This window comes from Cnephaeus nilssonii, assembly GCF_951640355.1.
Source record: "Cnephaeus nilssonii genome assembly, chromosome: 7".
In the NCBI taxonomy this organism is placed as follows: domain Eukaryota; kingdom Metazoa; phylum Chordata; class Mammalia; order Chiroptera; family Vespertilionidae; genus Cnephaeus; species Cnephaeus nilssonii.
The window spans coordinates 50,032,947-50,058,869 of record NC_137078.1 but is presented as its reverse complement, the minus strand read 5'-3'; the positions used below and the strand labels follow the sequence as shown (position 1 = coordinate 50,058,869).

General features: G+C 40.1%; 1 protein-coding gene across 3 annotated transcripts; it reads right to left on the bottom strand.

Moving 5' to 3' along the window:
• Positions 1–897: 897 nt before the first annotated feature.
• Positions 898–25,842, bottom strand: CRYZ (crystallin zeta). Of its 3 annotated transcripts, XM_079778386.1 has the most exons (11): positions 25,764–25,842; positions 25,296–25,448; positions 25,086–25,182; positions 20,518–20,641; positions 18,976–19,128; positions 14,903–15,066; positions 10,898–10,949; positions 3,702–3,851; positions 2,573–2,674; positions 2,220–2,315; positions 898–1,769 (listed from the first exon to the last, which is right to left on the bottom strand). In XM_079778386.1, exons 4-11 carry the CDS (start codon positions 20,626–20,628, stop codon positions 1,605–1,607), a joined length of 993 nt encoding a protein of 330 aa, XP_079634512.1. In that variant the 5' UTR covers positions 20,629–20,641; positions 25,086–25,182; positions 25,296–25,448; positions 25,764–25,842; the 3' UTR covers positions 898–1,604. The 3 variants fall into 3 exon arrangements, with proteins under 3 accessions (XP_079634512.1, XP_079634511.1, XP_079634513.1); XM_079778385.1 differs by lacking the exons at positions 25,086–25,182; positions 25,296–25,448 and having other exon boundaries at positions 25,764–25,833; XM_079778387.1 differs by lacking the exons at positions 25,086–25,182; positions 25,296–25,448 and having other exon boundaries at positions 20,518–20,634; positions 25,764–25,785.
• Between the last annotated feature and the right edge of the window lie 81 nt (positions 25,843–25,923).

The following is a 25,923-nucleotide window of genomic DNA, read 5'->3' as shown; positions in this document are numbered from 1 at the left end:
TTTTGTATGGGAAGGAATCTTTCATTTTAGGATGTATATAACATACTAGTTTCTAGAATCATGGTATTGTTTTGTTTTTACTCCTCACCTAAGGATATGTTTTTGTTTTAATCGATTTTGGAGAGAGAGGAAGAGAAGGAGGGGTGCGGGGGGGGGGGGAGGGAGGGAGAGAGAGAGAGAGAGAGAGAGAGAGAGAGAGAGAGAGATTAATAGATTATCTCCCATACACACCCCGTCTGTGAATTGAACTTGCAATCTAGGTATGTGCCCTGACTAGGAATCAAACCTGAAACATTTTGGTGTATGGGACAATGCTCCAATCAACTGAGCCACCCTGCTAGGGCAACATTGGTTTTTTAACACTTTTTCAAACATATTATTTCGTAGGGCACTAATTTATAAAAGAAATAGTGAATAAACTTGAAAAATGCTAATAGCAAAACACTTCAGCCATGGCACATACAGCCAGAAGCCAATGACAGCCCTCAATTATAGAAGTTAGCAGGGCTTTCTGTTCACTATTAAAGCAGAATTCCATGTTCAGACTAGAAACATGACTGTCATTCAACAGAACAGATCAGGTCAAGAGGACCAACCACATAATGCTACAACAGCTAAGAGGCTGTGTACACAGGAAGAAAAAACAAGACAGAATTAACAATCAAACCTCATTTCCTTGGACATAATGTTGACGGCAAGATTTCTAAGCAATCACTTCTTTAGTTTAGATAAAGACTTCCAGCACAGAACTCTGTTAGAGCGGGACCATTAGGAGCTATGTAAAAGTGAAGTAAGGCAAGTAAAATATACAGACAAACTAAATAAACAGTTTTTAATTTCCCACAGAATCATTGCAGGTTACCATGTTATGAAAACAAAAGCAGATCATTCTTAATGTGTCAAATTTGTTTATTTATTTAAAAAAAATATATGACCCCCAACACACAAACAGATAATTCTAAATCTAATTTGAAAGCAAGTCAGTCAAGAAGTATCTATCTGGAGACTATGCACCTAGGATCATATTACAGCAAAAAAAAGGCTGCTGTCCCAGAATGTACAGACCACTGGTAATCAACCATGAACATAGTGAATGTTCTAGTATTTTGATAAATATTGGAAAATTAACAAATATTGTTTATCTGGCCCTTCCAAGCAACTTGTAGATCCAGATAAAATTAGCTTGGACAAGGAGTCTTGTTTAGTCCCAAAAATCTGCAGCGTCCAATACAGTTCTGGGCTAATCAGAGATGAAAGAAACTTCCTAAGGAGAAGTAGGCTTGGAAATCAAGCAGTCTTATTTCCAATTAGCATGTTTTAATCAAAGGTATGAAATTAATGATCAGGTAACAGGAATATCTATAATGCACCCCAATGTCAATGACCACAACATTCTACTTCCTACTATGACTGCTTGATTACAGCATAAATAATATTGTCAGCTACAACATACATGGTGCTCCAATGCCCAGGATCTCTAAGGACAAAACTTTTTAACATAAGAAACTCACTGAATTAAATGAATGCCAATTAAAGCAGTGATAGTGTAAGTAAAACTGGGATAAGAGACCTCTAATTACATAGGAAATACATGAAGGAATTAATTATGAAATGAGAAGAATCATTTTTCCAGTAGCCCCACTGCTATGGATGATGTTTTCATGAGCCTGGACCGCATTCTCCAATCGATACTGAGAACCTATTACAGGTTTCAACCAACCAACTTCCATTCCAGCTTGAAGAGCTGCTGCAAATTGCCGAAATTCTTCCTAAAGTGAAAGAAAAAGGTTTTTTGTTGTTGTTTCTTTCTTGGTAGAAGAACATATGAATTGATTTTTCAGAAGCATTAAATATTTTCAGAATCTAAAAAAGCATAAAGAGTTTCTTACAAATGTGTGGCTTTTGTTAACTTATCAAGAATTACAGAAAAAGAGCCCTCTATAGGGTAACCATAAGTCTAATTTGTTTGAGACAATATCAGATTACAAAATACTTACTGTTCTGAAGTGATTACGAATAGTATCTTCTTTCTCCTCAAAAGTGTCCTGACTTGGAAAATAAATGATATTGCCACCCTAGTTATCTTCTGGTGACTAAGTCTTAATGCACACATATAGTCAAATAACTAAGTTTAATATCTACTTAAACTTTCAGCCTGCCTGACTAGGCAAATTGACCAGTGTTTAAGTTACCAAAATCACAATGACTTCTTTTCCTACCTTGGTTGATGAATACAGAGCAACTCCAATTATACTAGATTCTTTTGCCATGGTGTCCCGGGGGTTTATTTCAATAGGACCTCTGCTGCCAACAATCTATTATGAAGAACAACATGCCTACAGTTAAAGATTATTGCAAAACTAGAGGCCCAGTGCACAAATTCGTGCACAGGTGGGGTCCAGCCGGCGGGGGGAGGGGCCACGGGCAGTTGGCCAGCCGGCCCCGACCCCTGGTAGAACTCCCCTTCGAATTCCCGGTCAAGGGGACAATTTGCATATTAGCCTTTTATTATATAGGATAGTGTTAATTTATGATAAAACTTCAAAGTGGTTAAAAAAAGAGAAATACTTACTATTACTCGTCCTCCATATGATAGAAGATTCAAATCATTACTGAGATTTACGTTAGCTAACATTTCAATAATAATATCAATTCCTTTTTCGCCAACAGATTTCTATATAACATAAAAGAATGCAAAATAAGTTAAGAAATAAGCAAGTAAAAAATAAGCAAGTAAAAAAAATCTATAAAAGTTATAATTGTCCCATGCATTACAGAAATGTGTTTTGAATGATACAAGCTACAAGACCTCATGGTCCTAAAATTAGATTACTGCAAAACAAAAATACCTTCTTAAAATAACTGGCTGTTTTTCAACTTTGTAAATACTCTTGGAAATTAATACCAAGAGTGAATACTCCATTAATTGTAGGTTTCCTAGACATATAACAAAGGAGTGCCTTTACTCAGTTTTGTGGCAAGTTGATTTAGTGGTAATAAACTCTCACTCATCATTTCCTTAGTTTGTAATGGCCTAGTTTACATAGTAATCAGTACCTAGAAAACTCTAATTCTTTCTCATCATGAGCAAGTAGTTTGAGGGTTAGCAAAGTAATCAGTGTTTAGTAAATTGCTAATAGAGCACAAATGGAGAACTTTAGAATCTGCTTGAATTCTATTGTAGCAATGGAACATATGCAACAACTCATTAAATGCTACCTCACTGCTTTGGAGGAAGTAGTGATTAGTCCTCCAAATTTTGGAGTCCAAAGCATCCTGTTAACAAATAAATGTTCTTTCCTAGCCAGACAGATCAACTTTGTAATCTTAGGATACTTCACCTTCAATGAAAAATTTATACCAATAGAAATTATATTAATAACACCTCACAGGTGCAAATATAGAACTGTGAACTTACTTAAACTGTGACTGGCATTAAATTCTGATAGCTGGAAGACTTGAGAGGCTAAATTTTATTTGGTAAGCATAAACAAGACAGAAATAAGAAAGTTTAAAAATTGGACATATCTGCTTTTTAAATTAAAACATTAAAACACACATAGGCAAAAAAAACAACAACATTCAGGCATTTAAAAAAAGAGGTAAACAACTTTAAGAGTGGTTAAAAAGAACCTATAAAAAATGTGTAAGTCTCCCAAGAAACAAAATTTTACTTTTATAAAACTGTAGAACAATTTTACCTTAATTTTATCAATATAATTAACCTCTCTGTGATTAAACACTTCATGGGCTCCATTTCGCAAAACGATGTTTTTTCCTTCCTCAGTACCAGCTGTGCCCAAAACCTTTAAGCCATAAGCTCGAGCAATTTGGCATGCTGCTAGTCCTACCTGAAAAACGAAATACAACACAATGGTTTTATTTATTTTTTTTTTGGGGGGTGCACATTTTTTATTTGTCAATTACAGCTGATATTCAATATTATTTTATATTGGTTTCAGGTGTGTAGCCTAGTGGTGAGATATATGACAATTTATGAAGTGATCCCCCAATAAGTCCAGTACGCACCTGGCACCATACATAGTTATTACAATATACTGTATTATTGACTATATTCCCTATACTGTACTTTTCATCCACAAGACTATTTTGTAAATACCAATTTGTACTTCTTAATCCCTTTAGCTTTTTCATCCAGCCTCCCAAACCCCTCCCATCTGGCTACCATCAGTTTGTACTCTTAACCCAGTATTTTTAGATTCTTTGCATCCTTGCAAACATTTGTTAAGTATAGATAATGAACGTAAGGTTCTTCTAAGTCCTATTCTATTATTAAGGAAGTTCAAATATAAATGAAGAAATAAGAACAATAGGTAACTTTTATTGAGCATTTATAATATGCCAGGTTCCACACTAAATAATATATATGTATCACTTTGCTTCATCCTCACAAGAAGCCCATGATACAGATTATTATCCCTAGTCTACAGATAAGAAAACTGAAATTATAAAATGTAAGTAACTTGCCCAGGTCACAGAGATGGAAACAAGAGCTGAACCAAATCATACTGCAAAGCTTTTCAACCAATGCATCAAAATGTTTCGTTTTGTGTAAAGGTACAGAGTTTAGAGATAATCAAAATATGTTCACAGACTTCATACTTTAATTACACATATAAAAATACTCTATAATAAATGTAAGGGCTCTACCATTTAAGTGGAAGAGACAGATACATGGGCAAATTAATTTATTCATCTATATGATAAACGCTTATTGAATGTCTACTATGTGATTGGCATGGTACTCGACCCAAGAAACTTACATTCTAAACAAGGGGGAAGATGATAAACACATAAACAAATACATGAACAACATAAATTCAGAAAATAAAAAGTATGAAAAAAATAAAATAGCCTACTGGGTTAGAAAGAGATAGGAAGGGGAGGCAGTTCAGTCATTAGGAAAAGCTGCTGTGAAGAGATGAGGCCTGAATGAAGTGAGGGACAAGCCACGCATGAAGATCAGGGAAGCCACGCAGAGAATGCTGCAGGCAGAATGGTCACGGCTAACTCGGTGAAGTGGGAATGAGTGTGGGACAATGTGGCCTTAGCGGCAAATGGGAGAGAGTGGAAGAGGCCAGAGGGGCACAGAGAGGCCGAGGAACACACGGCCTTGGGGATAAAGGTGGGGATTATATTAAAGAACCACGCAGAACTACCAGAGAGCTTAAATCGGGTGTGATCTGATTTAGGCCTTAAAAAGAACACTCAGATTATGTAAGAGGAAAAAAGGAGGTTTCCGGAAACAAGAGTAGGAAGACCAGTTAGCAGCTGATATAGTGGTCAAGATAAGAGGTGAAGCTGGCTTGGACTAAAGTGGCCACACTGGAAAGAATAACAAGTTCAGATACAATTTAGAGGTAAACTGAAGGGCCTTCCTCATAGATTGTGAGATGGGAGGAAGGAGAAAAATCAAGGATGTCTCCTAGGTCTTTGGCCAGATTAACTGGGTAGATTAATGGGATAAGGAAGATTAGAGAGGATCAAGTTTGTGAAAGAGTCAATAATTCACTTTGAACATGCTGAGTTGTATATTGCTCACCTAACTGGTGACATTCAGTAATCAGCTCAATATGGGTATGGACTTGAAAGAGTTTCGAGCTGGAAATAATGAACCTGAGATTTATCAGTTTACAAATGGTATTTAAAGCCATAGGATTAGATGAAATCATTAGATCTCCACAAAAAAAATGTGCTTAAGATAAAGAAGAAATAAACATATCCTCTCTAATAAAACAGTAATATGCAAATTGACCTTACCTTCGCTACACAAGCCACACCCACCAACCACGCCCATCAGCCAATCAGGGTGAGTATGCAAATTAACCCCAACTAAGATGGCCAGGCCCTTAGGGGCCAGGTGGTTGGGAGACACAAACCCTTGGGAGGCCGGCACCCTTAAGCCCCGCCATGGCTGCGCTGGGCTGCAGGGGGCCAGATCTGAGACACAAACCCGCAGGGGACTCCCCAGATCGGAGACACAAACCTGCAGGGGACCGGCACACAGTAGCCCCCTGATCCGAGACACAAACCCCCGGGAGGCCGGAACCCAACAGCCCCCTATCCGACACACAAACCTGCAGGGGGCGGGACCCAGCAGCCCCTGGATTGGAGACACAAACCCGCAGGGGACTGGCACCCAGCAGCCCTCAGATCGGAGACACAAACTCGCAGGGGGCGGGACCCAGCAGCCCCCTGATCGGAAACACAAACCCACAGGGGGCCGACACCCAGCAGCCCCCTGATCGGACACACAAACCCGCAGGGGGCCGGCACCCAGCAGCCCCCTGATCGGACACACAAACCCACAGGGGGCGGGACCCAACAGGCCCCTGATCAGACAGACAAACCCGCAGGGGACCGGCACCCAGCAGCCCCCAGATCGGAGACACAAACTCGGCAGGGGGCGGGACCCAGCAGCCCCCTGATCGGAGACACAAACCCACAGGGGACTGGCACCCAGCAGCCCCCTGATCAGAGACACAAACTCGCAGGGGGCGGGACCCAGCAGCCCCCTGATCGGAAACACAAACCCACAGGGGGCCGGCACCCAGCAGCCCCCTGATCGGACAGACAAACCCACAGGGGGCGGGACCCAACAGGCCCCTGATCGGACAGACAAACCCGCAGGGGACCGGCACCCAGCAGCCCCCAGCAGACCCCTGATCAGAGACACAAACTCGCAGGGGGCGGGACCCAGCAGCTCCAAGCCCTGCCATGGCTATGCTGGGGCTGCAGGGGGCCAGATAGGAGACACAAACCCACAGGGAGGCCAGCACCCTGCAGCCCCAAGCCCTGCCATCATGGACCTGGGGCTGGGGTGTCAGGGGGGAGGAGTTGATTATAGACACAAACCCGCAGGCCTGGCACCCAGCAGCCCCAAGGCCCGAGGCGGAGGCACCTGGGCTGCTGGGGGAGGGGCGGGCAGCGAAGACACAAACCTGCAAGAAACTTGTGGAAAGGGAGATAAACTATCATAACTTTATCTCCCTTCCACAAGAGGAGAAAACTGCCCCTGGTTTATTTAGTGATATGGCCCACACCTTTCTACAAGCACAGGGTATGTTATGACCACTCCCAGGAAGGTCTGGTAGAATACTGTCTCCAGGGAATAACACTACTGTGGCAAATCATCTAAGAGAGGAAACAAGCTTTTGTGTTTATTCTGAAGGTCAGAGAACATGCCACCCCAACATATGCTGTGTTGTTATATTGATGATCTTGAGCTGCGGATGCTTGAAAAGCAGCAAATGCATGCAGAGGCTTTCACTGAAGTCTCCTGATCTGCCTAAAATCGGACCCCCCAAAAAGAGCTTAAATATCATAGATCCCCTTGACAGGAGAATGTCATCAGGCAGAGAAGACTGACTCCTGTCACAGGACAGGAGAGTAGAAGTTTACATCACACCCAAACTTTGTTACAAACTATTTCCCCTCACCCACATTCTTCTTTCCTAAAAATCATTTACTCTCCTCTAAGAGGCCTACATCTCCCATCCCCTTTCCCTAGGAAGAAGGTATTTAAATCTGCAATCTAAGCCACCTTGGGGAGTTACTCATTTTTCCCTGGGATCTCCCACATGTACACAAGGTACACATGTTAGTGGACTTTTGCTTTTCTCTTGGTGATCTGTCTTTCATTACAAGGGCCTCCACTAAGAACTCAGAAAGGTAGAAGAAAACTATTTTTCCTCCTCCATAATTCTATCTCGGAAATCAAGTCCCCAGCTGAACAATGAGGTTGGCTCAAGTACCAAGCAGTCTTGGCTGATGGGAGGGAAGCTTCTAGGGAGAAATCAATGATACTGGTATCAAGGTGGGATGGAGGGCACACGCATGGTTGCTGGTGGGAGTTTAAAGTAGTTCAACATTTTTGGAGGATGATTTGACAAATTCAATAGAAATGTTCAAGGTACATCCAAGAGTCTTCTTCTAGGAATCACATCTGCTGAGATAAAGCACAAGCGCATAAGCCCTGGTCAGAACCCAGGATGCTACTGCAGGCTCCCCTTCCACGATAGGAAAACCTGGGAACAACCTGCATTTTTAGGAGAAGGTGGCATCTATACTAATAAAAGGGTAATATACTAATTAGACTGAACATCTTCCAGGCAACCTTCCGGATGTCCTTCCGTACATCCTTCCCGACAAAGCCATGTTGGCGGGGCCAAGGCAGAGGAGGTTAGAAGCGATCAGGCAGGCAGGGGAGAGCAGTTAGGGGGACCAGGCCAGCAGGGGAGAGCTGTTAGGGCAAACAGACTGTCAGGGGAGAGCAGTTAGGGGGATCAGGCTGGCAGGCAGGTGAGCGGTTAGGAGCTAGAGGTCCTGAGGGGTCCCAGATTGGAGAGAGTGCAGGCCGAGCTGAGGGGACCCCCTTCCCATGCACAAATTTCGTGCACCGGGCCTCTAGTATAGATATAAGCAATTATTCAAATTATAATACTAGGCCATATATGTTTGATTACATGCTTAATGAATGGTACAGATAAGTGTCACAAACATTTACAGCAGCATTTCTCAAACTTGGCATTATTGACATTTTGGGCCAGAAAATTCTTCCCTGTGGGGCTATCCTGTGCATTGAAGGATGTTTAGCATAATGTCTGTCTGCTACCAACCAGATGCCAGAACCTCTACCCAGATACAACAACCAAAAATGTCCCCAGACACTGCCAAATGTCCCTGAAGGAGGGGTGAGATGATGCAACATCACCCTTTATTGATAACAACTGGCTTAGAGGAAGGCAAAATCATTATGGATTGGGCATGATAGAAAACAAGTGAAATGATAATGGAACTTAATAAAATTTGTCACAGCATCACAAGCTTGCAGGCCTGAGGTAGACCTGTAAGGCATACATGCATGATAAGCCTGAACTCAGTTGGGTTACAACAGGAATTTGATTTAACCAAAACAAACATATGGAACTCACTGCCTGACTGAGACAGACGTTCAATTCCATGAAGTAAACTATGGGTTTATTAGCACGATCAATTTTTACTATTTAAGTTTTTAATTGAAAATTAAAAACAGCCTTTAATAAAACAACATTTTAACCTAGGAGCTAATATAACTGTTTCTCCTTAGCCTCTAACTACTTTAAAGGGGCACTCAATTGCTATCTTAAAGGCACTGTTTATTCTATTCTTGTCAATAATTATACTAGCCATACTCCCCCAGTAGATTATATAGCATTATGTACCTACACTTTTCTTCTATTTACTTTGCTGACATTATAATAGGGCACTCCCCACCAAAATATCTGGATAATAGCTATGCTTATAAGCTCCACATCAGTTTAAATACACAACATAATCCCAAAGGAATTTGAATTAAACGAGGACAGAACGTACAAACAGAAGCAAGAAAAGCCCTGTGCTGTTTCCCTCTAATGGGGCAGGGGGATCAAAAGCGCTTCACACACCAGGTCGCTGGCCTATCCCTGCCAGCGAAGGATGAACAAACTCAGCCAGCACAGAAAACAGCGTGGATTTTGCCTTAAAAAATAAATAAATAAATCATGGTGAAGCAACTGGGCTTTTTACAAGAGGGTAAAGGGAATAAAAGAGATTTTCTCTCCCCTATTAAAATTTCTCCCTTCTTTACAGAGTACAAGGTGCGCTCTCTGAAAGCCAAAGCGATTTAAATAAATGTATGTTTGACAGAGCCTTTCATTATTTAGGGTTAAATTTAATTTAACCCAAAAATAGCCTCTTCGGTGAAACTAAACAATGAGAGTTCTTGACAAGATATATTTGTCATGTTTTCTCAAGCACCATAAGGAGAATCTTGGTGTTTTTTAGCAAACAATCTGATCTGTGAAATCCTTCAGAATTGATCTATTTGAGGTACACAGGATGCTGGGTGTGAAACCTTGCAATTCATCTATCTAAAGTATCAGAGACACAATGGGATGAATTATCTGCATTACCTGGCCCCTTCAAAGATAAATTCACATTTTCAGGATGCCACTCATTATTCTGGAACAATGTACTGTGTAATAGGTTACTTCTCTTAATCTCCTGTCCAGAATACCTAGTGCTATGAAAGGGTTAACCAGCTTCCCAAGGTGAGCCTTCTAGCCCTAGCCCCTTTCTGTTAAAACTGCAAAATCCTGTCTCCAAAATTTCTAAACCTCTACTTGCAAGATAGAGGTCGTATGGATTTCTTGTTCAGTTCCGACCTCAGAGCTCTAACTTTTTCTCTAAGCTCCTCAAAGATAGATTGACAGCAGGTTTCTTGAAGAGGCTTCTGACAGCCCTGCGTTCAGTGACTTCACTAAAGGGCTTATTTCATACATTCTGAGTCCCCACTTCCCCCACCCGCCACTAGCATTTTAAGCCACGGGTTGTGGTGTTAAGGACACAGCTGTATACTTTGCGTAGTGAATGTCATCAAAGCGCAGCAGGCAAGCAGCTGAAGGGAGACAGAAAGGACAAAGAATTTAGTGTGGCTTTGCAGTACTGTCTGGGGCAACATATGTAAAACTTTAATGAACCTTAGGTCCTTATCTAAGGGAATACGGAATTAATATTCATCTTAAAGAACTGTTTAAAATTCTACATAAGCATTCTTATAACATATGCCCCTTGAAGGCAAAAACAAAGCCAGTTTATCTTGGTCCACACTCAACACAGGTGAAAAACCTAATAGATATATTTTCGATGAGGTAATCTGGTGAATTTATTAACCAAGAAATGCTAAACTAATGACAAGGAATCACCTTCAGAAGACAAAACTTATAGAAGCTTTACCACATAAAGGAAAAAAGCACCCCTGACTATATTTATAAATTTGGCTTTTAAAATGGACATAAATGTGCAACCCACAAACAAAAGCTCATTTAAAAATAAACTTTAAAAAAAAAATACTTACTCCTCCACTAGCCCCATGAACCAGAACACTCTCTCCAGCTTTCACACGGGCGCTACAAAAGAAAGCACAGGTTCATCACCTCACCTTAAAGCTAATTAAGCTCAGGTACTTTTCATTATTCTCAAGGAACTCCTACCCTCAGACCAGCTACCACTTGCCCAAAGAAGAAACTCATTGTGAAATATTCTCCAGGCTCCAGAGGATCAAACAATGACTCTTCAGAGCCACAGATAAGAGAAAACCTCAGTTCATTTACTCATTCAACACCCGCTTATGGGAGTCTATTGTGCGCCAGGCCCCGTGCTGGATGCGGGATCGCCTTGTGGTCCTGTTCTGAGAGGCTGCAGTCCTTGGAGGCACGCTAGCGAAACTGCTGAAGCTAGAGGAACTGGAGTTTCTCCTTGATTCCCACAGGAAGCATCCCAAAACAGGTCCATTATAGCCAGTCTTTATTCCGTGGCACAGAGCACTGCCCAAGTAAACACAGTGGCTAGACTATTTAAGAAAACACGTTTACTTTTCCATGCCTTCAAACATCAGGCTGCACCAGCCTTTAAGCCCTCATTTCAGGAAGCAATGTTGAGTCAGCAATGATAAGACCATAATAAGTTCAATAAATCCTGTCACAAAGGTTCCCATGTCACCCCTAAAATGTCCAGATCCTCTGAACTCGCTGTGTTTTACTTCTGGTTCATACCACTACTTTTCTAATATACTGAAAACAAGGAATGCGCAGCAAGACAGAGAGGGGATCTTTATTATTCCAGATGGACAAGTGCTAATATCACAGCTGTAGTTAGTCCAGATCTGGCTCTGTGAGGATCTCTTGCTTCCTAGAACAATAGGGCGTGGCCACACAGTCCTTATGTTCAGTCTGGGAGTGAGACACGGTAACGTGGAGTCCTGCTCAAGGCTGTGTGCCCACAGCTGACAAATGGCAATTATGAGCAGTAAAGGAAGTTTTCTCCAACCCTCTTGCTTGGAGATGAGGGGATTGAGGGTAGTGAATTAAATGGAGGGGTTCACATGATAAACTACAATAACTATTACTAAAACACTTTGACATTTTAAAAGTTAAAATTCAAATGTAAGGGAATAGGATTACTAATGTTATACTATGGGATATGAAATACTTCCCAATGAATTAAAAAAAATTTTTAAACAACCCCTCAAACACAATGAGCACATTCTCCTAAATCCCTGGACCTGTAGTGGGTGGAGAAAGAGCAGGCTACCCCTCTCCCAGATCCCCACTGCCATGATCCTTCTTCCCTGGTGTGAAGTCCTTGTGAGGGCTGTTTATGTGTCAGCTTGGCTGGGCCAACGTGCCAGCTTTAGGTCAAACAAGGTTCTGAATGTTTCTTTCATGGTGTTTTTGGATAAGAGTAACATTTAAATCAGTAGGCTTTGAGTAAAGTAGATTGCCTTCCATAAAATTGATGGGCCTCATCTAATCAGTTGAAGGCATTAATAGAGCAAAAGACTGACTTCTCCCAAAGCAAGAAAGAACTCTGCCAGCAGATTGCTTTTGGACTTAGTAACTGAACTCTTCCCTGAGTCTCCAGCCTGCTGGTCTACCCTATCAGATTTTTTCTTTTTAGACTTATCAAGTCTCCACAATCAAGTGAGCCAATTCCTTAAAATCTCTCTCTCTTTCTCTTCCTTTCTCTTCCTCTCTCTCTCTCTCTCTCTCTCTCTCTCTCTCTTTCTCTTTCTCTCTCTCTCTCTCTCTCTCTCTCCATCCTATATAATAAAAGTCTAATATGCAAATTGACCAAACGGTGGAACGACCTGTTGCTATGATGTGCACTGACCGCTAGGGATCAGACGCTCAATGCAGGAGCTTCCCCCTAATGGTCAGTGGGCTCCCACAGCAGGAGCACCGCTAAGCCAGAAGCCGGGCTCACGGCTGGTGAGTGCAGTGGCACTGGGGGCAGTCTCTCCCGCCTCTGCGGGAGCTAAGGATGTCCTTCAGTCGGACATCCCCCGAGGGCTCCCGGACTGTGAGAGGGCACGGGCCAGGCTTAGAGACACCCCCCACCCCGCATGTGCAAGAATTTCGTGCACCAGGACTCTAATATATATATATATATATATATATATATATATATATATATATATATATATACCCTTTTTAAAAGAATAGCCTCCATTCAAGGAACTGATTTCCTCTTCCTTCCTCAACCCAATCAGCTTCTGTTTCACAACTCTACTGAAAACAATCTGACTAAAGTTACCAATTACCTCTTAATTGCTAAGCCAACTGCTATTTTCCAAATACATCTCGCTGCTGCTTTTGACAGCTAGCCTCCCTCCTTAGAAGCAAAATCAACTACTACCCCTAATACTATCAACACTGAATTAGTACTTACTCCGTGCCAGGCTCTATACTAAGAAGTATGCATTACTTGATCTAATTCTTGCCACATGCCTATGAGGAAGGTGCTATTAGTTTTTTAAATCAGTAAACTGAAGCTGAACAGGAAAGTAACTTGACCAAGGTCATATAGCCTAGTAGTGAGTAAAGATAGGACTTCAACCCAGGTCTTCCTTTTTTCAAAGCCCATGAGCTTAACAAATGTTTAATGGACACCATGGCTTCTGGACTTGCTTTGTCTAAGAATAACTCCTTTTGGTTCTCTTAGGACTCTGTCTCCTACCTCCGACTATACCCTTAAATGTTGATGTTCACTAAGGCTCCATTCTAACTCCACTGTTCTTCTTACTCCCTGAGGGATTTCAATCACTTTCATCTTGTTAGCTATCACCCACATGCTGATATCCCCAAATGTACACCTCCAGCCTTCAAGCTTCTGACTCTTTCATCCAACAGCCTGCTGAACTTCTCCATTAGGATGTCTGTCTTAGTTTCAGGTCCAAAACTGAACTCAGCTTCCCTTTGAAACTTTTTCCTCTTTTTTTTTTTTTTTTGTCACAGTTAAACATTACTCAAGCTAGAAAGCTAGAAGTATTTTTAAGCTCTTCCTTTGTCTCATTCTCCACATGTAGTCAACAAAATATTCCCAATTTTACCTCTAAATACTTATCCTTTTCTCTTCATCTCTTCTTCCATGACCCTTGCTCTGGCCTAGAAGATACTTCTATAAGACCCTCCTATCTCCTTCTCCTTTCCTATGGTCAAATCCATCCTCCATACAGCTGATAAGTGATACCAATAATACAAAAAGATGACAATATCAGTCTCCTGAATAAAACATTTCATGAACCTTCTTCAATCCATTACAAAACAATGTGTGAGCTTTATAATCTAGCTTTTACAATCTGAAACCTACAGATGTGGTGATGACAGCTAACATTTATTGAGAGATTACTTATTCTTTCCCAGTCTTTGCCTTAAAATCTTCTAGCCAACAAAACCACACTGCTATATCTCTCCCCAAATACCATGTTTTCTCACACACCAACTATCCCATTGTCTAGAATGCCCTCCCCCTTCCCAGCTCCTTCACCAGGCTAAGTCTCTCTGATCTTTTTCAAATACCCAGGGCATTTGATTAAAATATAGATTCTCAGGTCTCAGCTATGGAAATTGACCAGTGTGTCTAGGGTACAGCACTATACTGTACTTTTAAACTGCAGCAATTAGTTTTCGTGGTTGGATAACCAGATTTTTGAACCATGGCTTTAAAATAATCCAAGCCTTATACCTTGCCAGGAAGACCTATGTCATCACCATAGGCACATCCCTTGCGATCCCATAAATAACTATGCACATCTTCATCATGTACTTTTGACATTGCATATAACTGTTATTCCTCTTATGTCTACCTCCCTTACTAGACTGTGAGCATCTTGAACACAAATACAGTGTTTGCTCTTCTTATCCCCAGTAATTAGAACAATCTCCTGAATTAGCAGTTTCCACTTCATAAAAGCTTAATGGTAACTAAATGGTACACAGATGGTAAGAAGAAAAGCAATTAATACTGCCCTCCTTTGTTGTTGCTGTATTGTTGTTGGTTGTATAGTTGACAGTGTTAGTACCTGTGAAGCAGAGCTCGGTACGCAGTAAAATATGGGACACCGAGGGCAGCTCCTTGTTTAAAGTCCAGTTTTTCTGGCAGTGTGTAAACAGTGTCATCAGCTGCAACAGCAAACTCTGCATAGCCCCCCGAGATCGTGCCGGTAGTGAAAACTCTGTCACCTTTCTGGGGAAGCAATAAATTAATACATGCATCAGGGATTAAAAATGATATCGAAATGGGTACAATCTCTTTTTTAATGATTCCTTCTAACTTTTTTTTTTCAATTACAGTGTAATAAAATATAATATTAGTGTACAACATAGGGATTAAACATTTATGTAACTTATGAAGTGAATATCCCGAGCTACAACCCTTTTTAATGCAACTTTATAACAATAAATAAGTATTTATATATTGTTTTCTCCATCTTAGGGTCTCATAAAAATCATTTTAAAATACGGAATATTTAAAAATATTTTATTAATGGGAATCAGTGAAAAGAAAAAATTATGAGAAAGAGAAAAAAAATAAGAGGAAAGTGAACCTCTAGAATGGCATAATGATGATAATGACAATTAACCTTTATTGAGAGTGTACTGTGCTAGGTACTGTATTGTCTTATGAATATTATCAAATTTGATCTTCGCAACAGCTTAAGGGTTATTTTTATTATTTCCACTTTAGATTAATCCTACTATGTAGATAAGGAAATTGAGAAAAATAGTTCAGTAATTTGCACAGACTAAACAGTTAGTAAATGGCAGTTAATAAAACAATTTTTGCCCAAAATACTATGGAGAAGAAACAAAAAGTAAGGTTTCTTCCACATGCCAACTACCTGTGCTAAATCCTTTCCATAGATTTCTTCACCCCTGCATTTCCTCCACTTTTCATGTTTACAACCAAAAGCAGGCCACTATGCCTGGATCCTGACAGAGGATGATCCAGGACAGGCTTCTTCACTTGCCACAGCCCCAGGAGCAACAAACTCTCAATAAATGTCCGTGTGGCCCTTACTATTGAAGAGCAGATGCACCACAGAGGGTGAGATAAGGCACTAGATAAACATCAGAGGCCTGCCCAGTATGACCTGCACACTAGGGAATGAGACTGCCACTGCAAACACCTGCCCTAACTTCTCTTTCTTGAAAAAAAAAATAAGCAAAACATTAAAGCAGTAACTCTCAATATACTTAAATTTGCCCTTTAATTAAGAGGTCTGAAAAGGTAACAGCAATATGCAGTGGGGTGTAAACAAGCAAGATTCAAAAGGCACCTAGGAGTCAAAGATAAGCATTGCTGCTTAGTAGTGTTGCCTGTAAATGGTCAAGTATGACTACGTTAATATTAATCTCGTTTTTACAGCTTAAAAACATGTTGCATTAATTTTAACATAATTCAAATATTTACTAAGAATCCACTATATAGAAAGCAGTACTTTGATTTCTACAAAAGATCTTAGCAGCAAGACACTCTCTTTAATCTCAAACATCTTACACGCTAGGAAGAGAGAAAAATAAATAGCATGGAAATAATTACAAAGTAAGGTAAACATGCTGAGCCATCAAAGACAGATATAAGAAAAAGAAAGGAATTATTTCTAAGTTGAGAGAATCAAGAGTACCTTTATTGAGAAGTTAATATTTGAGGTAGTTCTTGAAGGATAAGAAAATAATTGAAACTAGAATTGGGAAGAGTCATTATGGGTGAAGGAAACAAAGTAAGTAAAGGAATAGTGGCAGGAAAAATAAAGCCAGTATTCATTCCTAATAAATAAGTAGTCTAATGTATGGACTGCAATAGTTAGATAAAAATAAATAAAAGCTGGAGTATGAAATCCCTTGAACCCATCTTTATAAGTTTCAGTTTAATTCTGCCGAACAGAAGAATCAATATGAATAAAGATACAGAGATGAAAGATCATGGGCTATGTAGGGGAGAACAAAAAAAAATATATTATTAAACTCAGGGAGAGAAGGAATGGGAGATAATATGAATGAAAAGATAGGTGGGAGAGAGAGCATAAAATAACATAAGCTGTTTCAACAATACCCTAAAATCTACACTAAACGAATACAATAGTTAATTGTGAAACAATCAGAATTACATTTTAGAATACAATAATTAATTGTGAAACAATCAGAATTATATTTCAAAGAGGAAGGAGGGAGGGTGGTAAGGTATGTGTCTATTATAGAAATCCAGGTAAGGGCCTACATAAGACAACCTAAACTAAACTACAGAGAGGAGAAACGGAAAGAGAGAGAAAACAGTTCTAAGAAGGGAGAACTGAGTGAGGGAGAGGAAGAGATAAGCCTAAAACCTGGGAAGTCACCGAGAGAGAGGAGCAGAGATGAAGTGAGAGAAGACAAGCTCAGTTTCAGACACACTGAGTACGCAGTTCTGGACATGGACCAAGTGGGTGCCCTGCGCTCTCCTACACGTCCAACAGGAAAGCCAGACACATGGGACCAGTGCACACTGAACAGGTTGCTAGTGTAACTGAGGAACTGATTATTTTAAGTTAAATTTGAATTTTCAGTAGCCATTAGCCATTTAAATGTGGCTACCACATTGGACACCACAGGTCCAGAGCTTAGTAGCTAGATTTATGGGGGGGATCATTTTTAAAATTATATAAATGTCTAACCACTATGCTATAAAGCTGAACCTAATATAAAATATTGAATGTCAACTGTAATTGAAAAATAAAAAAACCTTTGTCTAATACAAAATAATAATATATTTTTTAAAAGGAGCCTAAATATTAGGAAAATGTTCATTACCTAAGAGATTTGACATGCCCCTTTATGTAAGACCTAGAGGCCCGTTGCAAGAAATTCGTGCAAGGGGCTCAGCCCTCACAACCCTGGCTTCGTCAGAAGGTCGTCTGGAAGGTTGTCCAAATGTTTGTTCAGCTGTTCAGCCGTCTGGTCTAATTAGCATATTATACTTTTATTATTATAGATAGGAAATAGTTCTTTTATGTGATTAATATTTGATTGAGCTTAAAAGACTGCCTCAATAAAAAATTTAGAAAATTTTTATATTAAAAAAGAAAATTCTAAGCAAGAGATACCCATGTGATATGGAAAATGTGGGTGTACATGAGATCATCTTGAAGAAGGTATACAATACAAACAGCAGAGGTTTAAGTATGGACAGGGATCACTGGGCAAACCAAGATTTGAGGAGCATCCAGAGAAAACGAGGCTTAAAAAAGGATGCTCTGAAAGGAAGGGCGGGGGAAGAACAGGAGCAATGATGTCATAGAAGCTGTAGAAAAAGTTTTTTTAAGAAACAGTAAGTGACTGAGAGTGTCAAATGTCACAGAAAAGTCAAGAGAGATAATGACATAAAAGGGCCCATTAACTCCAGCAGTATAGATGCTATTAGTGACATTAGCAAGAATCATTTTAGTGAAGCGATGGGGGCAGAAGCCAGATTGCCAGGGCTGAGGAGTGGAAAGCTGTAGGAATCTGCCTGTCTTCCGTTCAGGGGCCACGTTAATCTTCTCTATCTCAGTCCAATTTCGGATAGGTCAAGGAATTATGAGGAAAGATGCTAGAACATGAATATGCGCGCTCTGCTTTAAAAGTCTTTTAGAAAATAAATAACAAAGCCCTGATCATAACATTTTCATTGACTCCATCACCTTGTTCTGAGTCAGAGCTCAGAAAATGTATAGTGACCTTGCAGTTTTTCATTTTTACTTATTATTAGCATTCTCTTTACTTTGTTAAGCTAAATTTAGAGAAAGTATTTAAAATATGTTGGTTTGTGTATTATCAAGAGTTAGGAAATAGTATAATTTTTTCCCCTTACATATTCCTGTTAAATTAAAAGGTTCACCATTTATTTCTGTGGGGATGTGAAGATATAGAAATGACCTTGCACTTATTCCCAACAATACAAATAAACAGGGCCGCTGGCTGAAAGATAATTTCTTTTGTTACTAGAGGAGTCCCCCAAGTGGCAAAAATGGTGTAATGGGGCATTTTAAAGACTTAAATACAGACACATTTAAAAAGTATGTTAAAATCTTTTAAGGAAAAATATTAAGTAAAATAGAAATAATAAAAAATGTAATACCTTGAAAGCAGATACATTTTCTCCAACAGCTTCTATTACCCCAGCCACATCTGAACCAGGAGTATAAGGTAAGAGTGGTTTCCTACTATAAGAACCAGAGCGAATGTATGTGTCCACTGGGTTTACACCGCATGCATGGACTTTGATTAGAACCTGAAAAGACAATGTACTAGTTTACACAGACTGTTCAGGCATTATGCTAGGGCTGTTGTGATTATGGGAGCTATAACACTGGAGGGGAAAACCTTGCCTTCCATGAGCTCACATTCCAGTTTTGCAAACCCATGTATAAATAAAATTATAAGACATATTAAAAACATTTTTAGAAAATAGTGATGGAAATATTTGAGGGTGTGTGTGGCAAAGACGTCTATGTGCTCATCAAGTCTATTTCCTCCTTCTGGGTTCACAGGAAGAATATTGTTTCCTGGCTCATTTACAGTGATGAGTGGCCACATGATTGAGTTCTAGCCAAGGGAATGTGAACCAAAGTGATGAGAGCCCCTTCCAGGCCTGACCCATAAAGACCTTCCTAGACAATCCATGTGCTTCTGCCCTTTCACGTGACTCAGAAGACAGGTGTTGAAAGTGGCAGAGGAACATGATGGAGGAAGCCTGGGTCCCCAAATCTCTGTTGGAGGAGAGCAACTCACCAATATTTTAGAATTTTGGAATTTAGTGAATAAATAATTTTATATTGTTGACTCATTGAGATTTTGAGTTTACTGCTATTATAGAAGCTTACTTTACCTTAATTAATACAAAATTACTTCTGCTGTCAGAGTAAGGGAAGGCATTTGAAAAGATGTGTTCCTTGCACTAGGCCTTAAAGAATGACTAGAAATTCTCTGGGATTTGGAGAAAACTGTTATTTCAAGTTAAAGGACTATTATGTGCAAAGACAGAAGGAACGAAAAGGCCTTATGGAGAAACCGGATAAAGCTTGATGTTGTTACAGCACAATCTATTGAGAAGGAGCGATAAGAGATAAATCTATAAAAATGGGTTTTGGCCAAATTGTAAAAACTCTCAGAAGGCTTGCTAAGGAAATTAGACTCAGGAGCCATAGAAGGTACAGTAATAAAAATACATAATCTTTATCAAAAAGGTATATTGTTAAGGTTATTGGAAATGATTAAGCTCTACATTTAAATTCTCTTAAAGCATATGTGAAAAGCAAACATGCAGAAGAAAATGGGTTTCCTATTGTACACAAAATAAAAATTGGGGAAGTTTGTAAAAGAATAACTATTCAAAACTACTTATGACTCCATTCAGAAAAATCCAACTATTGCACTGCATAGATGATTGTGAACATCTAAAAACACTTATAACAAGATGTTATTCCTTTTCATATATCTGCTCCATTAATTATTAGAATTACGTTATCTTTGTCAGAGCTCACAGATGTAAACAATGTAAACTTTGTCCTAATTCAATGTCTTTATAATCATTGTGAGTCTGCTTTTTTTGAATATTAACTTGATGTTCTAGAGACTCATACTCTGTAATTTTTGACTTTTTTAAAGTAATTATTTCCACCTGGTGGTCTTTTGGAATTGGTACTGCAATATCCGACTGGAATTTCAGCACTTCTGGTCCACCAAATTCAAAAACTCTAATAGCTCTCATCAACTTCTGTCCAGTTGCCATGGTGATCTAGAGACTAAGAAAAAATATTAATGTATTGTCCTATTGTATCTAAGCTATCACTATGTTTTCTCCCAGCCCCCCAGAGGGTTAGATCAAACAATTTTTCATATAACAATTTAAATCACAAGATTACTACTGATCTCATTTCATGTTTAAACACCTTTCATCTTACAAATCCTTCAGCTACAAAGCAAAATGTTACTTCCCGTAGAGATTCAATGCCTTCAACAAGGGAATCAACATGCACACAAAAAAATCTGGATAGGTATAGCATAATGAATATCATAAGCGTCCTTGTGTGTACGCTTGGGCTGCAACATCTTGGACATTTTAGAAGTTCATGCAAGTTTTATTAACATTAGATAGATCTTCTCTTGTTAGATTATTATTTCAAACACATAAAGAAATACAAAAGATACAATAAACACATTCACCTGCCACCCACCTTTAACAAATCTTAACATTTTAAAAACCTAAAACATTATAGATATCACTGAAGCCTCCGGTACCCATCCCCAAACCCACTTCTGTCCCACCTTTCCACGAGGTAACTATTACCACAAACTCAGTGCTCATCTTCCCCAGGCATGATGTTCTCTCACTACTACTTGCGAATGCATTACCAAGCAATGTATGCTATTGTTTTTGCATGTTTTCAAACTTTGTTTAGGTTAGATTGTACTGTACTTAATTCTGCAACTTGCTTTCTGCTCTTAGCATTATGTTTTTGGTATTTATCAATGCTAAAACACTTTGCTTTATGAAGTTCAGTCAGTGTAACAAAGGAGGAAAAACATTAAAAACTAAAAACACTGCCATCTTTTATAAATTATAAGGGTAATTTACAGTTAACCTTTCTGACCTACCCCTGTTAACATTAAGATGAAAAGAAAACTTAAAAGTTTTAAAATAGAGTTGCAGAAACTAGAACTTGAGATGAAAGAATTCAGACTTTTCTTGAATGGAAGTTCAACACAGGGCTACTCAGAACAGAGTCCATGCTGACTACAAAATGTCATTCCATGTATGGAGGGAGGGCAGGAATGGAGAGGTCAATGGGAAAAAGAGGAGACTTACGTAATACATTAAACAGTAAAGAATTTAAATTTTTTTTTAAAAAAGCATTCTGATGGTGTTCTTAATGGAAAGCTCTAAGTATAATTAGTCAAAAGTTGCATCATTAAAAAACCTTTATTTAAAATGATGATTTAACATAGTACCCAGCAGAGAAGAAAGGAACACTTCCATTGCTGAAAGGTTGTTTAGCAATGATATATCCCTAAAGACAATCCTCGAATAAAAGGGGGCAGAAGCAGGCAAAATGCACAAATCTAAGAGCCCGGTGGGGCAGCTAAGCAGTCCCTGAAGGTGAGAAGACCGGTGCACAGACTACTTACTCCACGGCCTCACTACTGTATTTCCATCTTCACTTAAGCTGAGTATTTCTTAGACAAAAATAATTATAAAAAAATAAAACAGGGAAAAAAAAAGATTGCCTAGATCAGAGTTTACCATTCTGAAAATAAGAACACCACTTTCTTTTTTCCTTTCTGCCTTCAGCATGGTGTTAGGGAAAGTGTGGGCTTTGAAATCTGACAGCTCCTAGTATGAACCCCAGCTCTATCATTCACTAGCCACGTAGTCCTGGGCAAGGTAGTCAAGTTTTTTGAGCCTCTTAATCTGAAAACTTTTACTGAGCTAGAGACATGGCAAGCACCAAGTACAGAACCTGGCCGAGGTTTACTCCTATGTATAGAAGACACCATTATTCCTTTCCCATCTATTTTCTTCTTTCTAATTTCTTATTAATGAAAACATTCTTGATTCTATTAATTCTATAATCACCGTTGATTTACTATAACAATATTTACATGGATTCTGGTTGTAAAACCAAGTCCTTAGCCCCAGAGTGCAGAGTCTAGAGAATGATTGAAGCTAAACATTAATACCAAATATTGGTCATTATTCATTCAACATGTTTGTTTGTTTGTTTGTTTTTAGCATCAATCGTTAGGGAGGCACTGTACTAAACTCAGAGAACACAAAGGGCAAAGAGAAAATGCCTGGGCCCCTCCCCAGCTCCTGCTCACTCCCACTCCCTCACATGTACACACACTGGGTAAGATTTGTAGCTCTTTTTCCACTTTCAGTATCTACTCACTTCTACCTATTCATTTCTTTCATGCACTCGCATTTATCTTTTCACCAACAGACATCACTATTATCCTCAAAAAACTGTAGCAATAATAAAAGCAAAATTACCCTGAAATAGAATCTGTCAAAAATATCTAGCACGTACATTTTTCCCCTCTACATTTTGACATTTTCTAAATTGGGAGAAAAGAACAAAGTAAGGAGGAGACTCATCCTTAATACTGGATGTAGAAGATACCCTGCTTTGTCCAAAACGATCACATTATCCTGTGGTGCCGGTAAGGAGACAGGCATGACCTTGACAGCTCTGTCTTCCACTTTGCTTCTGGCCATCTTATTTCCCACTGAGCTTTTGCCACTATGATTGATCAGGCTCCAGTCTGTACTCCTTGCCTTTGAACACCCTCAGCTACCCACAGGATGATGATCTACTTCATAATACAAGTGCTATGTCAGAAGGTATAATAAAAAGAATGAAATAACACAACGCACAAATAGAAATGGTTATAATTCTTAAGCCCCCGCAATACCTGATTTCTTCTCAAAAGCACATCTTTCACGTCCATTGATGTAATTATTTTCACAATAGGAAGAGAAGCAATGGTTACTAAAACCACCACTTAATTGTATGAAAAGGTGGAAATAAAATCACCATCCATTTTATGGATGAGAAAATATTCCAAGAGGTTAAGAGATTCACCAAGGTCACACAGAGACAAAGCTAGAACCCAAGTCCTACGTCCTAAACTTTGTTGGATGCTTTTATTCTCTTACTATACAATCCTTTTCCTCTCACTCTTTGAAATGTTTGCAGAGAGGACCCTTAATTTCTTAGGAATGTACTTCATTATGATGATAGCAAGACAGACTGTTAGAAATATGAAATTTGGCCCAGCCGATGTGGTTTAGTGGTTGAATGTCAACCTTTGAACCAGGAGGTCATGGTTTGATTCCCAGTCAGGACACATGCCCAGTTTGCAGGCTTGATCTTGAGTGTGAGTGTGCAGGAGGCAGCCAATCAATGATTCTCTCTCATCATTGATGTTTCTCTCTCTCTCTCCTGCGCCCTACCTCTCTGAAATTAATAAAAATATATTTAAATATATATATATATATATATATATATATATATATATATATATATATATATATTAAAAAGAAATATGAAATTCTGTAAAATGGGGCCAATACTCCCTAGCATAGAATCCTTGTGAGGAGTAAGAACTGCAGCCCACCTAGCATGCAGTAAGCTATGTCATTCAGAGTAAGTCATTTGCAGTCAGCAGATCTGTCACATTATGGTTTTTTTTAAATTAAAGTGTATTTCAAATGACTTTTTCTATTTATCAAATATAAACTTTTAAAATAAACTTTTAAAATTTTCACCAAGAGTAACTTGGTTTTCATTTTTATTTTATTGTTTAATCTATGAAAGGTTGCTAACCATACTTTGCAAATCTAGGAAATTCAGAATTTAAAATTCTTTCTCAAACAGTGATCTTCTCCATGCAACACTTGAATCCATTAGGTTTAAATGAAAAGTAAAGGGGTAGAGAAAATGTTAGAAATCTATTTTAACATGGTCAATTTACAAAGCCAAAGCAAAGGCACATTATGAGAGAAAAGCAGAAGTAACATTAAATAAAAATTTTAGACAAGAAATAAAAAACAAAACAAAATCTTGGGAAGATAATCAATCATTATATAACTAGAGGCCCAGTGTATGAGATTTGTGAACTGGGGGGGAGAGGGGGGGGAGTTGGGGAGGTGGGCCAGTCTGCACCCTCACAGTCCAGGACCCCTCAGGTTATATCTGCCTGCCGGCTTAGGTCTGATCCCCCTGGGTTGAGTGTCAACAGGGGCATGGGCCTAAGCCAGCAGTCAGACATCCCTCTTGCAGCCTGGGAGCCCCTCGCTCCTTACCACCTGCCTCCTTACCCTCTCGCTCCTTACTGCTGGCTGAGTGGCACTCCCCAGAGCCCACTGACCACCAGAGGGCAGCTCCTGCTTTGAGTGTCTGCCCCCTGGTGGTCAGTGTGCATCATAGCGACCAGTCGTTTGGCCGTTAGATCAATTTGCATATTAGGCTTTTATTATATAGGATATAGGACAGGGTGTCAGGGTACATGCCCAGTTTACTGCTTCATCCCCATTTCGGGGCACACAGGAGGGAGCCAATCAATTATTTTCTCTCATCGTTGATGTTTCTATCTCTCCCTCCCTCTCTAAAATCAATACAAACACATACAAATAAAATTTTAAAAAGAATGACTCATGTAAGCATATCATTTATTGTTCCTAACCCGGAAGAAATTTTAAAAAGTCAGAAGTGGTCAAGGATAGGTCTCTCCCTGGCTGTGACCTGGGCGGGTGGGCGCTGGCCAGGACCTCGGAGCTCACCTAGGACAGGAGAGGGGGGAGGAGGAATTACTGATGAACAATTCTAACCCCCCCTCCACCATTCCCCCACCCCCACCCCCACCCCCAGGCTCTCCGGTGGGAAGGCGGATGACCTGCCCTGCAGCCTCAGGGAGCTGAGCTCGGTGGGGTTCGCTGCTGCTGACCAGGCCTCCCCACCGCCACACTCGCTGTGGACAGACAGTCCAAACTTCAGCCTTTCAATGGTTCAATCATTAACACCGCTCCCTGGTCACGGCGGCAGGCTCCTGGGAGGGGGGGGGGGGGGGGTAAACATCCAACCTTGTGTTCACGGGGTGTTTTGTACTTTTTTTTCCTTTGAAGGTTATTCTTGGTGGGGGCGATCGGAGGAAAAAGGTACAAACAAACGAACGAACAAAAAAACAAACCACACATTCCTCTCCAAACGTAAGTTGGCAAACCTGATGGGCAAGCAGGAGGAAGGCCCGGCAGACAGAGCTCGGGACCCCCTGCAGTTGCAGGAGCCGGAGACGAGCCAGCTCCCAACGAGCGCCCGGGAGGCGCGCAGCCTGAACCTCCTGGGCGCTGTTGGAACCACTTACCGGCTCTAGAGTGGGGAACCGAATCCTGCCAGGGCTCCCCCGACTCCACAGAAGAGGGGGCGGGCCTGGCCGTCCTCTGCAATCCGCCCCCCGGCTCCGCCCCGCCCCGCCCCCAGGAGACGGCCTCCCCACTGCGCGACGCCGAGGAAGTTTGGCCCTT